Source organism: Nannospalax galili, unplaced genomic scaffold (assembly GCF_000622305.1).
Source record: "Nannospalax galili isolate Female #2095 unplaced genomic scaffold, S.galili_v1.0 scaffold72, whole genome shotgun sequence".
In the NCBI taxonomy this organism is placed as follows: Eukaryota; Metazoa; Chordata; class Mammalia; order Rodentia; family Spalacidae; genus Nannospalax; species Nannospalax galili.
The window spans coordinates 1,831,942-1,848,456 of record NW_008336933.1 but is presented as its reverse complement, the minus strand read 5'-3'; the positions used below and the strand labels follow the sequence as shown (position 1 = coordinate 1,848,456).

Below are 16,515 nucleotides of genomic sequence, written 5' to 3'. Positions count from 1 at the left end.
TTTTTTTTGTCTTTTTGAGACAGGATCTCCTTGTAGCCCCAGCTGTCCTGGAACTCACTATGTAGACCAAGCTGGCCTTGAACTCACAAAGATCCACCTGCCTCTGCCTCCCAAGTGCTGGGATTAAAGGCGTGTGCCACCACCCCCGGCATTTGCCATGTTTTGTAAGTGTGCTTAACATAAATGTCAGCCACAGGCAGACCACATAAGCCAAGTGTTATCTGCAGGATACACCTGGACAGGAGTCGGGGGCCAGTGCATCCCAGCCATCACCTGCCCTGGAAGCCTCTTAGACTTGTTAAGATGGTGCAGCTGTGACCAGTGTCATACAATATGCATTTATCAAGAAATTGAAGCCATATCAAGAATTGAAGACCAGCAAATTTGCATGGGCTTCTGCTACTGCAAGTCCAGCGTTTACAACAGTGATTCTGATATTTTAAGCATTTCTAACTTGCCTCTGCCCACAAAATTCAGTATTTAAATTTTGTCTTACATCTTCTCAGAAGAGATAATGTGTCCTTGTTGATAGTGTTTTTGCATATGGTATCATCCACCTGGAATGCTTGGGATCTTGGGGCTCTGAGCTGCTCCCTTTCATGCGTAGTCACTTTGGACAGATATGGCCCATAGTTCCCAGTGGACCTGTGATACTTCACAGGTCGCCGTGTCGGCTGCTAGAGCATGCACTTCAGCACTCCTGTCAGGGCACATCTAATCTATATGTGAAAAGAAATTGATGAAGCTCTTTCTTTGCTCCACACATAGAAGTACTGTTGGTACTTTATCATCAGTAGTCACATTCAAATTTTAAAACTGTAAATTTTCAGGTACTACAAATAAAGGAGAAACTAAAAACTGGCATGGTAAGCAACTACTTAAGACACTTTAAAAGTCCATAGGAGAGTCAACCAGTATTCATGCTGACAGGCCTGGAATTTTAATGCTTACCTGGGTCCCCGGAAGAAAGCCAGGCTCTCTGTTCCTTTGACTTTGGGCCATGTGAGTAATAAGCTGTTTGCTTAACAAACCAACAACACAAAGTATCCTGAAACAAATAAAGCTGTTAAGGTCCCAGGCAGAAGCAATTGGAAGACTGTCATAGAGATGCTTCTACAACTTGGAATCCTTAAGACTCTATGGAAGATGAACTTACAGTTTAGCTAAAAGCATACAATGAAGTAAACTACTATGAGAGAGAGCCAGCAAATACAACTGGTGGTTACTCACATCGGGAACTATAGGTCATAATGTACTTGGAAAGAGACACCAAGTGTGTATACACCAAGAAATAAACAACGACTAGAGAACAGAACCATAAGGCAGAAGTAGACACCATCATAATAGACAAGGCAGATTTGAAAACAAAACACCATCGCTAGTAAATAAAAAGGTTATTGTAACTTATAAATACCAGTATTTTTTTCATCCAAACTTTAGTCACTGTAATTGTTTAACCAGAGTGTATATGTTTATTTGAAATAGAATGGAATTTTCCAGTGTTGACAAATGCAATAATAAAATAATGCCATGTTAGCTTAATAAACATTCTTTTCCCTTAAGGAAATCTGACAAAACACATGAAGTCCAAGGCACATAGCAAGAAGTGTGTGGATTCAGGCGTCTCAGTAGGCTTGATAGATGAACAAGACACAGAAGAATCAGGTAAGGCTCTACCACGTATTTTTTCATAATGCTGTCTACAGTGAACCATTTATCTTGTATGCACACTCCTTTCTCCCACTTGATACTGCTGAACCCATTTCCTTACCTCTTATTTACATATACTGTAAACTCCTGATCAGTTCTTCCATCTCATGTTTTATACATTTCTCTCCCATCTTCCTGTGAGAGAACAAGTCAGCTGACAAACTGAGTCCACACTTAAATGTTGAATTAACTTTCCTGAAGGTGTCTGATCACACTGCTCCTCTGGCTAGTTTTTTATTGGTACCTTTTTACCATTATAAAGTGTAAATCAAAGTCCTTTGTAATCAGTGACCTGCCTACTCCTTCCTTCACTCTTCCCTTCTCTTACTCTTACCCAGGCCCGCTGCTTACTCTTATTCGCTGCTGTGACAGCCTTCCCATAGCACCCCACCCTCCTCATTCATTTGTGCCCCAAGTCTGCATGGGTCTCACTGCCTATTTCTTTACTATGTGGCAACCAACACACTGCAGTTAAGAAGCCTTCTGAGATTTTCCTTACATGACCCTTGCAGGAAACATTTTTCCTTTCCCCAACCTCCTGGTTCTTTGGAGTTTCCTCTCTGCAGGCCTTTAATCCCTGTCTTCCTTCTGGAGTGTTTCCTTATCTCCCCACTGAGTTGACACAGCCCAGCATGAGCTAGCAGTCAGCCTCACTGTAGTACTTAGCTCAGGGCACAGCTTCTGCTTCTTCTGTTGGCCGAGGCTGGGAATGTGGCTCAGTGGCAGAGCGCCTACCTGCCTAGCATGCCTGAGGTCTTGGATTCGGTCTTAAACCCCCAGCTCTTCCTCAGGAAAGAATAAGAAAAAGGCACCATAAGGATTTGAAGATAAATCATTCTGCTTGTTGAAAACGTTTATTGTTTTACAAATGTTAACTTTTTTCCTGTTACTTCAACAAATATATTTGTTTTTGACCATTTTGTTGGCAAAATAAACCTTTTCATTTGTTCTGACCAAACAGAACAGAAATACATGTTTGTAAATTTTCTGTTTTAAATCAAGAACTTACCAACGAGCGAATTTATCAACTCATTTAATCCCACCTTACAACAATGACAGTGAATGAATCACCCTGAATTAATTTCTAAACGTGTAAGAGAAGTGACTTGGGTAGTAAGAGCTGTTCAGATGTACAACGCCAGGAGGTTGTAGTAAGTGTACTCACCAGCCACTGACTAGAAAGGTGTGCAGTGAAGGCTGGAACAGGAACTGCTCATGCCGGAAAGCTTGAGCTGTGGCGGCCCCACCACCATGCACTGTTGTTCTCTTCAGTGAGTCTTAGGAGCGTGCAGGAGCATCTGCAGATGCCTCTGGACTATGGAGGGAAGGTGGTCCTTAACATCCTAAGTCTGTGAAGAAGTGAACGTGGTTCCAGGAACTACAGTACCAGGTTGGGTGGCTGGCTCGCCCCTACATGGCTACCCATTCGCTTGTGTATTTTCCATCTCGTCCCAAAGCTGGTCTTAGGTTATAAGTCAAATTTTATGGCCTGTTTCCCTATTCAAAACAAGGTTCTTTAAAAAAAAAAAAAAAAAAAGAAAACAAAAATTAGTTGGTATTTTTTAAATTTTTAGATTACTATGTTTATAGGAAGTATACTCAAGTTTTCTCCCCCAGGTTGTTTGTTTGGTTTTGGTTTTGGTTTGTTTATTTGTTTTTTAGTCAGGGTATCTCTGTAGCCCTAGCTGGCCTGGAACTTGCTATGTAGACCAGGCCGATCTCACAGATCCTGAGTGTGGGGATTAAAGGCATGTGCCACTGCTCCCAGAACTCTGCTCAGTTTTTCTCAGGTAATAGAACACAACACACAAGTGCTTAATCCCGAGATCCATGTCTTGTGGGGGCCCACAGTTCTCCATTGTTTTGCCAGCAAAAAATATCCATCTTGCTTTATTCCAGGCTTGAAGTGTGTAGGTATACATTAAGTAGTTACTTCAGACAAATGATCTTGTTCCTTTTATTATCCTCTTTGCCCATTTAACAATGTCCTTAGCTTTCTTAAATATGAAGATAATACAGCTTTCGGGCTTGAACTTGTCTGTGTTCATCCCAGAGATGATGTCTATAAATATTTTCTCATATGTGATTCATCCATCTCATAAATTGTGTTTTTAAAAGCCTCATACACAAGGTTCTGCTCCCCTCGACTCCATTCTAGCCCCTCTCCTCTCCCCTTCACAGGGGGTACCATGAACAATACCACTTTGCATGTAGATACATGAGTAGTATCTGTTTTTTCTAATGTTACTCTTTCTGGAAGAGGCTTGCCCACGGCTCTTTAGCATACTCTTGTCTGAATTTATATTTGGGGTTAATTTTGTAGATTTTTGTTATCTGCATGTTTTCTTAATGAGATGAAGTTTGGTCTCATTTTTTCTAAAGAACTTTTATTCCATTAAGTTGATAAGTTACAAATGGGATTTGTATGTGTGTGGGTGTGAGTGGGTAATGGTGTATGTTCATGTGTGTTCTTGTAGGGAGGCCAGTAGAAAAAGCCGGGTGTCCTGGCTCTGTCACTTTATCCTTATCCCTTGAGACAGGGTCTCACCGAACCTGGAGCTAGACTGGCAGCCAGCAAGCCCAGCCATCCTCCTGCCTCGTCCACCACCTTACACCATAGGAGTTGTAGGTGTGTGCAGCTGGCTTTTTCTGAATGTGCTGGGACCTGAACTAAGGTCATGTAGGAAGCACTCTTAGAGACTGAGACTTTTGCCCATCAGTTTTCTAAATGCTCTGTGTTTGAGGCGCAGGGCACAGAAACTTGGTGTGGTGCTGTGTGTAGGCTCTGCCCATTTTCAGTCTCTACTAGCTTAGTAGTAGGAACACCTACTGGGTGTTCTGTCCTCTCAGCTGGTTCCTCGATCTCTCCAGCCTCTGCACACGTTCCCCAGGCCCATGGTCTCTAACCTCCTCTCCACCCTCTCCTTACTCACCCCTACAGGTCATCCCCTCTAGTCTTCTGACCTTGAATACTGTTTGGGTGCAGGTGACCGCTCACGTTAAGTTTGCCTACTAACCATCTCTGCTTGGATGTCTAACAGGCATTCAAGTTTGATGTGGCCCATACTCTCGATCTACCCAGTACCTAAGAGGTGCACTCCCCCTCTGGTTTTCTCTTATCTGTCACCAGAACTCTTGGTGTTGTCTTGATGGCTGTCCTTTTCTCATTTTGTCTCTAATATAACAGTAAGACCTCGTGGTGCTTCCATCCAAACATCTTCAGATTCCTGGCATTTGAGTCTCCACCTCACCATCAGTGCTTCTGTCATCTGCACTCAGTGGCTGCCCCGAGTGCTGTCTGGTTCTGCCCTGTCCTTCCCACATGTTTTGCACAAAGCAGAATGCCATCTCACGTTCCCATCGCCATGTCTGAGGCTTGGCTCCTGGCCTTCCTTCCTTTACTCACTCAGCCCCAGCCATATAGGCCTGGATCTTCCCTGAACACACCCAGCAGGTTTCTGTCTGGAGGTCTCTGCACTTCTGCAGTCTTTCCATAGTTGGGGATGCTCCCACTGGACACTGACATGCATCATGTGGCACCTGCCGCTCTGTTCCCTTCTCAGCAGGGCTTGCTTTGAGCCTTCTGTACAGTTAAGAAAGCCCCCCATTCTGCGGCCAGCATTGCTTGTGCCCCTTCTCCTGTTGGCATTTTCTCCCTCTTCATATTTTTGCCAGCAGATGTGGGTATGTGCGTGTATGCCCACTTGTTTATTATCTGTTCCTAACAAGATAAGTTAAAAAAAGATAGGGATTTTGTTTTGTTCAGTGCCTACCAATAGTGGGTAGTAAACACTTGTTGATTGAATTGATGATTAGGAAAAAATGCTACATGATCCAATAGGAAATAATTCATTATTAGTACTTTTATAATTTGAAATATTTCTTTTCCATTTAGTTCCTTCTGTAAAGTTCGTCATTGTAATACACTGTTTAATACCTTCATTATCAGTGGTGTTTGTGCTGCTCTAGGTTAATACAGGTATCATTAAGATGATGGAGGTATGTCTTTTTTAATTTGCTGTTGATCGTTGGATGGTCCAGAACTTTTAAGCCTCTAACTATTCCATTTTCTTATCTCTGATGATCTCTCCACATTGATAAAGATCTGTCCCAATTCTCAGTAACTCCTGCAAAGGAAATTTGTTCTTTCTGACTGTTCACAAACACTGGGGGCATTTCAAGGCAGAGCAAGTCCAGGCCTGAGCATTTATAATAGTCCATTCTGTAGGAGACAGTTTTCCCTAATTTACTAAATGAAGTACAGGATTTTCAGATTAGTCATTAAACATTTATGCATGGATGTCACAAGAAGAAATCATAAGTTTCCCACTCAAAGGTTGAATTTCTACCTGGCATTGAATAAGGGGATATAACACCCTGAGGTGTTTTGCTCACAGAAGTATCTACCCACTGAGAAACGCTTTGCTCTGTAATGTTAAGATGATCGCTACTGAGGCTGGAGAGATGGCTCGGTGGCTATGAGCACTGGTTGCTCCTGCAGAGGACCCAGGTTTGGATCCCAGCACCCACATGTTGACTCAAAACCCTCTGTAACACCAGTTCTAGGGAATCTGATGCTCTCTCCTGGCCTCCATGGTACACTTGCATGCAGGCAAAACACTCTTACAAATAAAATAAAAATAAATAAATCTTTAAGATTGTCACCACTTTATAGGACAGTCTTTATGAACAGCAGTAATATCTATCATCACCATCACGATGAATAAACGTTCCTCAGTAATGAACGTTCCAGGGTCAGAGATGAAAGCTGTGCTGTCTTTTGTCGCCATGGTTCTTTTGAACATTTGAGAAAATAAATTATGCAGGATACAAGCCAGGTATAAATGATCCTAAATAGGCTTTAACTGACTTCAATTGATACAAAAGTATGACAGTCAACAAAATAAATCCAAAACAGACTTTGTTAAAGAAACAACATAAACTTGTTAACTGTTTAGACTAAAAACACTGGTCTTCAGGTGTCCAAGCATAGGTTTAAACTGCCCCAGCAGAAGCTCTGACCGTATCAAGGACTCGAAGAGGAGTAAAATTTAATTCTCAAATTCTTGCTTCTCCCTCTCCTTATCTGCTCTTGCCCCTTCCCAGATTGGGGCCCTGCCTGCCTCTCCTATCCTCTAGTCATTCCTAAGCCCCCCTCTCCTCCAGCCTGTGTGCCTTTGCCCGAAGAGCCATTTGTGTAAGGCTTGCCCTCCTTTACCAAGGCATTTTCCAATAAAGTCCGAGTTCCACCCACACCTTGTTTATGGAATACCCTAGACATGGTCACAGCCATGGACCAAGAGCGTCAGGACGGAAGTGCTCACACTTGTCCTTGCTGCTGTCGTGCAGATAACGAACAGGTCCGGAGAGGCCTGTGCAGGTGCCTTCGCAGTCACCAGAGGGCGTTCCCTCCCCGTCCCTAAGGCTGTGTTTGTGGGGACTCTTCAGAGGCCTTTTCCTCACTCCAGTACTGAAGATGGAACTCAGGGCTTCATATAAGCTCAGCACATGTACTGCTGAGCCACACTCCAGAGGCCTCCGTCCTGCCCTTAGACCCGTGCCTACTGAGGGACGTCAAGCCTAGCTCAGTGGAAACTGGAAATCTGAAATAACCCAGTGAGTTATTTCATCCCCCTAGGCTTTTCTAGGCACAGGTGAGATCTGTCAATAAATCCTGGTAACAGATTACAGTTGTGTACTGTGTCGTATAGTAATTAAAGAAGTGGCCAAGATGAGGAGCCACATGTCCTTTCAGAGCCAGTAATGAGAACCTCCAGCCTGTTTGTGACATCGTCTTCTCTAGTTAGCCAAGTATAATGGTTCACTATAGTGCCAGCTACTTGCAGGCTTACAGCAGGCAGATCAGTTGAGCCCAGACATTTTGAGGCCAGACTGGGCAACGTGGTGAAAACCCTGTCTCAAAATAATACAATTCCCCAAACAAAAAAAGGTCTTTTCTAGTTTTCATTCAAAGATACCAACAGGATGGTGGTTATGTCAGTCTAGGGTCCTGCAGTTCTTTAAAAAGAACTGTTAGGAGACTGGAGAGATGACTCAGTGGGTAAAGTGCTTGCTCGGCAAGCATGAGGATCTCAAACACTAGGCCTGGAGGGATGGAGACAAGCAGATCACAGAGGCTCGCTGGCCAGTGTTACAGCTGAAACAATGAGCTTTAGGTTCAGTGAGAGACCGTGTATCAAAAAAGGAAGGTAGAGAAGTGACTGAGGAAGATAGCCAACATCGACCTCTGGTAGGCAAGCATATTCACTCGTGCATTTTGCACGGCGCGCATACGCGCACATACACACACACACACACACACACATAAAAGGACCTTAGATTCTGCACACTTCGATGAACGAGATTGTATGGCTAAGAGGATGCATAAAAGTATCCCTATATTTTCAACTTTTATCTCTCAGACTTGTGGGAAATGAGACAAGTCTTTTAAAACAAAACAAAAGAGCATTTAGACTTGATTCTACCCAGAAGTCTAAGGACAGTCTTTTACATTTAAGGGGCACATTTGGGGTCTTGGTTATCAAACTGATCTTTCCTTTAGTACACAAATAATCATTTCCAAGAACTGTCTCTGAGCTTTTCTTCATTAAACAAAAATGCACTGACCACAGAGTGAAGCTGGACTGCTCTTACTAAGCCTGCTGGCATGCCGCCTGTTTTCACTCTTCGCCATTTGGTAATGTCTTGGTCAGCTCACAGCTTTCTGAGAGAAGTTCAGGTTTTTAAAGAGGTTTGCATTCCTTCATAGCTATCTTGTTTTATTTGTTTCAAAGACTTGTTTTACTTTTTTTAAATATGTGTATATATATGTGTCTGTGTATGTTCATGCAGTGCCCAAAGGCAGGAATAGGAGGTTGGATCCCATGCAGTTGTGGTCGTAGGTGGTTGTGTGCCTCCAAACCAAACTGCAGTCCTGTGCATGAGCAGTATAAGCTTTTAACCACTGAGCCAGCTCTCCAGCTCCTTGTCTTGTTTTTTATTGAAGGTTTTGTCCACTTTTATTCCAGTCTAATTTCTGTCGTCACAGTTATCTTCAGTCTCAGTTTTCATACAGATCCTATGTCTGTTCTCTGTTGTGCCATCAGCATTGTCCAGGGTGTCAGTTGACAGCTTAACGTGCATGCCCCCCCTTGACAGTGCACATTCAGTAAAGGTTAGTGTGAACACGGGGTGAGGCAGGATCAGAGACCTTGCGCTTTGTGGATTTTTACCACCTTTAGCACAAGTGGGCTTTGTGGTTCTGTCTCTTATCCTCCAGCACCTGAATTACATCTGATTCTGAGCACAGCAAACTCAGGGATGCTAGGAGAAATTTATTTTGAATAAAGGAAAGGAGAGTATAAGTTTTTGTACGCTAGCCATTAAAATTTGGACACTTGAAATTTGAAGTCATTTCAATTTGGTTTAAAGCTGGCATCTCCAGCCATAATTACAGCCTGTGCTCAGGGACAGTCTTTCAAGCCCTCCCGCGGTACCTTCCCCTGCACTGTTGCCATACAAAGTTGTACAGCCTCGGGAATTTTGCCCTGATGTTTGGTGTTTTAAGGAATATGTTTTAGTTCCTACCTTTTGTGTCAACAGTTATGCCGCCAGACATTTGCTTGTTTTCCTTTGATCCAAAGAATGTTTTTGTCAACAGAGTACTCGGCTTCAACACCAGGAATGTTAATGTGTGCCCTGGGCTGCCACACAAGGGTCCATCTCATAGGCCAAGTGCAGAGAGAAGCATCATTCTCAGTGGAGTTTAAGTACTGATCAATAGTATGTGTAAGACAATAATGTTAGACCACAGGTTTAAAGCCTGTGTCATGATTACCCTTATAAACAATTAGTGAGTTTTATGAAAATACTAGCTAAAGCCTTCTTTCTAAATGAAACCATCGATTCTAACACAGAACACATTGCTTTTTAAGAAGAATTTCCTTGTACCGTATGAATCCATGACAGGCTTTGGGATTTACAGTTCATGCAATGTTGAGAGCATTTATGAAAAACAGGTAGGATAGTCTGTCTGGTTTATTGCCTAAACTAACAAATCTTCAGTGTGGGCCCACAATGTTCATAAGGGTTGTTTCCATCATTTAAACAGAACTATTATTTATAATCTTATAAATATGCCCCCAGGTTGTGGTTGTTCATTTGGCTTTCAAACTATTGTTTCCAAACCTTTGAGGAAGACATTACCAGGCAGGCTATAACAAGGGAGGGGAGGGTTACCTTCCTGGGCTGTCCTGTCCTGTGGTTCCAGCTCATCCAGCAGGTGTCACTGTCTGGCAGCAATGGGGACAGGTTACAGCTCTTCCCCAGCAGCCTGGGGAGGAAGATCATTTCCCAAATGGTCTTTCAGGAAAGTCACTGGATATATATTTCTCTAAGCATTACTTTGAGGGAAAATATTGCCACACCAAAAGACTCCATATTCCCCTCATCAGTTGAATTTCATAAAACAAAAAGGAATAGTTTTTGTGATCTAAAATTTTGTTGTGTATTAGAAACATTTGTAATGAATGGAGAATGTGTCTAGAAGAACAGGTAGCATTTCCTTTTTTAAAGGACCATTTATTTATGAATTTGTTAAACAATATGGATTTCTTACATCTTTCCTACAGTCTCTCATGGCTACAGAGAAGTAAGTCTCAGCATTGATTTTCCTGGGGTATTGGCCTGTGTCATACATACCCAAACAAGTAGCTGTGCCATGATAGGGAAAGGCAGTGTATCTATTGGAACAGTGGCAAGAGAAGTTCACATACTGGCTTTGATGTTTTCTAACCAGCTAAGCCTCTAACATTCTATACTAACTCTGTCACAGTGTGGTGGTTTGGTTTAGACTTGGGAATGATATGGACACCTAGACATCAGCAACCTTTTTCTATAAAGGGGCAGATAGTAAATATTCCAGGCTTGCTAGGTTCTGTCATCATCATCAAACTCTGTAGTTCAACAGACAAAAAGTAGCTGTGGGCAGTGTTGAACACGAGCCTGGCTGTGTTTCTGTAAAACCTTCACAAGCAATTCCAAAATGCATACAGGATGAATTTTTGAGAAGCCATCAAGTCTATGTCATCATTACTGATGTACTGATAAGAAGCCAGGCACTTCTGGGCACATTTTCTGACCGGTCTGGTGCCAGTGCCAGTGGGCTTCTGTGGAGGCTAGGGTGGAGGGTAGGGGCACAGAGAAGTAATATATAAGGCCTTTTAACTAGCATAAACTCCAATAGAGAGTAGGGTTGACCAGCTGTATTGGTAAACATTTCAAAGAGTCCTGGCGTGAAACTGTCCTCAGGATGCCGTGGCCATTGTCATCTTGCAGTCAGAGCAGCTGAGGACCTGCATGAGACCATAACAGGACTGGGCCTGCTAACATTCAATTGAAAGGGTGGAAGTGGGCAGAGATATGTGAGGTTGTTGGTAGGGGGAAGAGTATCTCTTCAGTATTGTAGCTGCCCATGCAGTGTCCATGCTTCTGTAAATAATGTCAGTTCCACCCAAGCTAGACTTGCGGTCTGCCATTGGTGCCCTGTCTAGTCAGTAGATGTTTTTCTACATCCTGCAGATGCCTTCTTCTTCTAGTCGTGTATGTTAGCCACCTCACCATTCCCCTTCACTTCAGAATATCAGCCTTACTTGACAAATAGATGACAATGCAACTATTCATTTGTAGATTTCCAAACTTTGACAGTAGCCTTCTCCTTTGGGAAATTCTAGACACCATTTCAGAAAAAGAAACATTTTCTCCAAGCCCTGGGGAAGGGAACTCTAAGAAAAGAATGCCAGCCTTTTTGTAGGTCCTCTCTACACTGCATGCTATGGCTCTGTCCAGAAAGAAAGTTCAGGGCCGCCACCCTGTGTTTATAGCCAACCCTGACAACTAATTCTTAAACTATTAGTTTAGGAAAATGCAGGATTATTATGAGGTTCAGTTCAATTATTAGTGTACATTCTCCTTGGAGACTGTGTTTCATGTGGTCTGCTATGGGTAATCAAATAATTATATGATGCTTTTAATGTCTATACCTATAAACATTGAGCTCATGTGTATTCATAATATGCTAGCTTTAATGACTCTAATCCACTGTTGACCTTTCAGATTATTCTCTGGTTTTTAAATATGATTGAATGTGAAATGTTTAGCATGAACTATCATAGACTGAATCTCAGCTCTGACACTTGTGGACTGTGGCTCAACACTTAAATTCATTAACTGCATTTTTCATTTTTAAAAATCAGTCTCTGTGAAAAGCTCAAACCCTTCATTAGTGCTTGTTTTAATAATGATCGGGGGGTGTTGGTCTGTACGGAGTGCTAAGCTAATGCTCTGCTAGTACACACCCTGAAGGAAAGTGGAGCCGTTCTGCCTTCGTATGTACAATCAGATGAGAGACGTAAAAAATAGAAGATTACACTTTTCGGTGGTAATGTTTTAAAACATGTTAAGGTAGATATCAAAATTTCAGTGCTTCTAAATTAACCAGTATAAGAATTAGAATTGATTCCTAGCTAAAACTAGGAAGCATGCTTATCCAAATCTTGCTTTCACTGTGAAGATGCAGAAGCAGAGAATAGTGTCAAGTTTATGAGAGACAGAATGTTAGTCTCAGAATAAAATCAAGACCCTGAAGCACTGAGGACTTTTTTTTTTTTTAATTGTCCTATTTGAAACAAGATCTCCCTCTAGCCCCAGCTGGCCTGGAACTCACTATGTAGACCAGGCTAGCCTGGAACTCACAGAGATCCGCCTGCCTCTGCCCCCCAGGTGCTGGGACTACAGGTGTGTGCACCACACCCTGCTGCATTGAGGACTTTTTAAGTATATTTTTTAAATATAATTTCTGTCATAGGGAAAATCAAAGCCAGCATGGAGAATTCCCAGATACTCTTTACCTAGCTTCTCTTTGTGCATGAGCCATATGACTACAGGACATTTATGAACACCGGAGTTGACCTCAGCTCACAGCCCTCAATCATGCTCCACAGGTTCGCCTGCTATGTCCCTTTTCTGGCCCAGGATCCCATATGCTGTTTAGTTTTCACTTCTCTGGCTTCTGCAATAAGTTCCTCTATTTTCTTTTGTGACCTTGACAAAGAATATTATTTACCATGAAGAATGGTTTTCAGTTTGGACTCTTACAGTGTATTTTCAAATTAGATTGAGGCTGTGCATTATTGGGAAGGATACGGGGTTATGTGCTTTTCTGCAGTATCTGGTCAAGGGGGCGCATGATATAATGATGGGTTAGCCATAACTGGCCTCTGTCACTGGACTAAGGTGGTGGTGTCTGTTAAGACTCTGTGCTGTAAGTTTAACTATGTTTCCTTTTGTAAATGCTATCTGTGGAGAAAGACTTTAAGACCATGCAGACATCCTGTTTATACATTGGTTAAGTCAGACAGTGGCATTACCATGGTGCTTTATTAACTGGAATTTTCTGTATAAAAAGCTACCTTCTCCATCCATTCATTTGTATCTATATGAACTCAAGAATATGTTTTATTCCTTGAGCAGTCATCTAGTCGTGTGGTTATTCATTGCCTAGTTCAGGTCCAGCATTGGCCACAGCTACTGAGGACCCTTCAGATCTGATCAGTGTCCTCTTTTCTAAGCAGTTCTTTTTTTTAAGGACCCACCCCAAGATGTTCCAGTCTTAAGAGTCAAATGTTTCTCTAAGAATTCCTGCTCCTTTTGGCCGGAGAATAGAATTTAGAAACCAAGACCTGGGCACCGGCCCGAGTGCTCACGGGTACCGACATGCCACCTCTTCTTGCACCTTCATTAGACAGTGAGGCAGTACGCGCATGCATGCCAGTGCACACATGCACACACACATGCACACACACATGCTGAGCCTGCCGGTTCCATCCTGCCCCACATTCATCCTTGCTTTCCCTGTTTCTTTTTTTAACCTCCTTTTTGCACATCAAGAAGCCTAGATTACATCTGTATGGAATTGGCCACATTCATTCAATTCTATCATGAGTGAACTAGTTTCAGAACTCCTCCCACAACCCTGTAAAAGAAAGCTTTGCAGTCACAGTGTGTGTGGTGTGCAGCTCTTCCTGCTTCTGGCTTAAAGAGTTCACAGTGAGGTCTCTACTGGGGTGTCCAGGGTCAGGACCACCCTTCCTGTCTTCTTCATGTGGTTGTGAGTTCTCTGCATTCTTTCTTTCTCATTCCAGGTCCTGGTTGATTGTTCTTATCTATATGTACTCCTGTTTGTTTACTGTGCACAGTACTGTGGTTTTTGATAAATGCATAGAATTATGTGTCCATCTGCCCAGTTTCATATCAAACACTTCCACCACCTGCAAATTTCCCTGGGCCACTTGGTTATGGACAACTGCTCTAAGCTAAAACCCCCTAGCATCTACAGATCTATTTTACCAAACTTCCAGAATGTCATAGAAAAATCAGCATAAAAATATGGCTTTGTAGAAGTGACCTCTTGCTTTTCTTTCCTTTTTTTTAAGTAAATAATTTATTAAAAATTTCATACATGCATGTAAGGTGTTTTGATCAAATCCATGTCCATTACCTCCCCTCCAACTGCTCCCATATCTCCCCATCACTTTTTTCTGATAATTTCATGTACTCTTTCTTCTTCTTTGACTTATTTCTTTTTATGGGGCTTTAGGTTACTCTAACATTCCCCCCTCTGAAGAGGTAACCCTAAAATCTTTCAAGGATTAGATACAGGATCCCAAATACTTTCGAAATTTTTAGCTTTGGAACAGAGTATATTGCTAAGAGGCCCAAGGACATTTTGACTTTTAAAGAAACTGACTAATTTTCTTTGGGGTCTTTTTACCCTAACTGCCTAGCCAATGCCTACATCCTATTCTTATCACACCATCCTCTGAAGAGGTTTACCCAAATTGCCAATAGGGAATTGGGACTCAGACCGCTCTGGCTTCTTCCATGCTGAACAGGGACACAGGGTGAGGCAATTGGAGTACCTCCTCAGTGGGTTTATCTAAAAGACTCCCAAACTGCATAGCTCTTATCTCTAAGGGGAAAAGAAAGAACTTGAATCATGAACAGGGGATGTGAAGGAGAAGTAAAGGCAAGAGTTTAGCATTACAAGTTCTAGACAGGGAACTAGAAAAAAAGTCAGAACACAGCAATTTTCAAATGTTCATATGAGAGTCCATTGGAATTTCTTGACAAGGGCTTCCAAAAGCATCCCTCTATTGGGTTCCTCCTCATTTTTCTTTTGTCTTCCAAGGCTGGACTCTAGAGTGATGGATTCAGGATTTGCTTTCACATATTTTGATAGCTGTTGGAGTGGTTAGAATCAGTGTCAGTTCCCTCTCAAAGGCTTCTAGACGGGGAGAAAACAAATTTATCCATCATTTTAGAACAATAGCTGGTTGTCTCCCTTAGCTACAGGTGGGCACTACAGTATGGGAGACAGATTTGAAGTCTTACGTCTGAGCAGCACTTTCTGGTTAGGAACAAAAATCATCAATGAGAAATAACTGTCTAAATAACTTTTTATATGAACTTAAGCCTAATGTCTGGGAAGTATAATCCCTTGAACTCCTAACTATATTGATGACTTTACTCTTTGGTTATACTTTCCTTTGGGGTGTTTAAAACCATATAGTTAGTCCAAATTAAACCAAGTTTTTGTTTTATTGTGAATGTCAGTTGAGGCTCTGGTCCTCAGGGGTCACTCAGGCTTTTGGGGGAGATCCTGGCTCCATTGGCTTTCCTTTTACCAGTTCCATCTATGTGAGGATAAGTCAGGAGGTCCTGTTTGATCCTGGCTTTGTTTGGAAGCATGGAAAAACATTTTCCTGTTCTGACCTTCCTTCTTGTAGACTAGACACTCTAGAAACTGTTATACTAAGTGAAGTAATGCAGACTCAAAAAAATAAATGACATATGTTCTTTGTGATTTGTGGAGCCTAGCACCAAATCCTTATATGCGAGTATGTATCCTGTTGTAACTACAGGAACCAGGATAATGAAAAGGAGCCAGGGAGTTAAAGGAAAAGAAGAAACCTGACAGAGAACAGTAGGAGGCAGGTGCTACTAAGGGAGAAATGGGTAAAATGGGGCTACTTAGATGGGCGGGGGAGGGAAGATTATACAAGGAGCTTTGGGGAAAAAGGGAAAGAAGGAGCTCAAGAGAGGTGGAGCCGTAGGAGAAGGTATTATCAAGGGAGATATGGGGAAAATGGGGAAGTCATGGTAGAAGAATTAGGGAGAGAGAAAGATAAATAATACCTATCTAGTGTAAAAAAACAGAGGGAAATGATGAGTTCAACCACCTAATGACAAATTGCACATAAAATATCTCTACATGAGTCCATATGTATAGCTGAAGGCTACATAACAGGAAACAGTGCCAGACAGGAGAAAACTTCCTTTGAGTTATTGGCCAGAGTAGTCTAAGAGACTCCCAAAATTATACAGGCTACTGCCACAGCCCTTGATTGCCTCTCAGAACTTGAAGATGTCCTGGTTTGTTTCTCCATTGCTGTGACAAAATACTCTGACCAATCCCAACTTGGGGAGGAAAGGATTTATTTCTCTTACATCTCCCTGGTCACAGTTCATCAGGGAGCCCAAGGTAGGAACTCAGGGCAGGAACCTGGAGTGAGGAGCTGGAGCACAGGCCATGGAGGAATGCTGCTTACTGGCTTGCTCCCCTGGCCCTGCTCAGCCTGCTTTCTTATGCAACACAGGCCCACCTGCCCATAGGTGATACCACCCACAGTGGGCTGGGCCCTCCCACATCACTCATCAAGAAGATGTCCCTCAGACATGGCCACAGGC

General features: G+C 42.5%; 1 protein-coding gene across 3 annotated transcripts in view; it reads left to right on the top strand.

Moving 5' to 3' along the window:
• The window catches only part of Hivep1 (human immunodeficiency virus type I enhancer binding protein 1), a 166,523-nt gene that overhangs the window by 135,258 nt on the left and 14,750 nt on the right, over positions 1-16,515 (top strand). For all 3 annotated transcript variants that reach the window (XM_029562830.1, XM_029562829.1, XM_029562828.1), the window contains exon 7: positions 1,564-1,665. In XM_029562830.1, the coding sequence (XP_029418690.1) occupies positions 1,564-1,665 (102 nt within the window). The remainder of the gene's footprint in view (positions 1-1,563; positions 1,666-16,515) is intronic.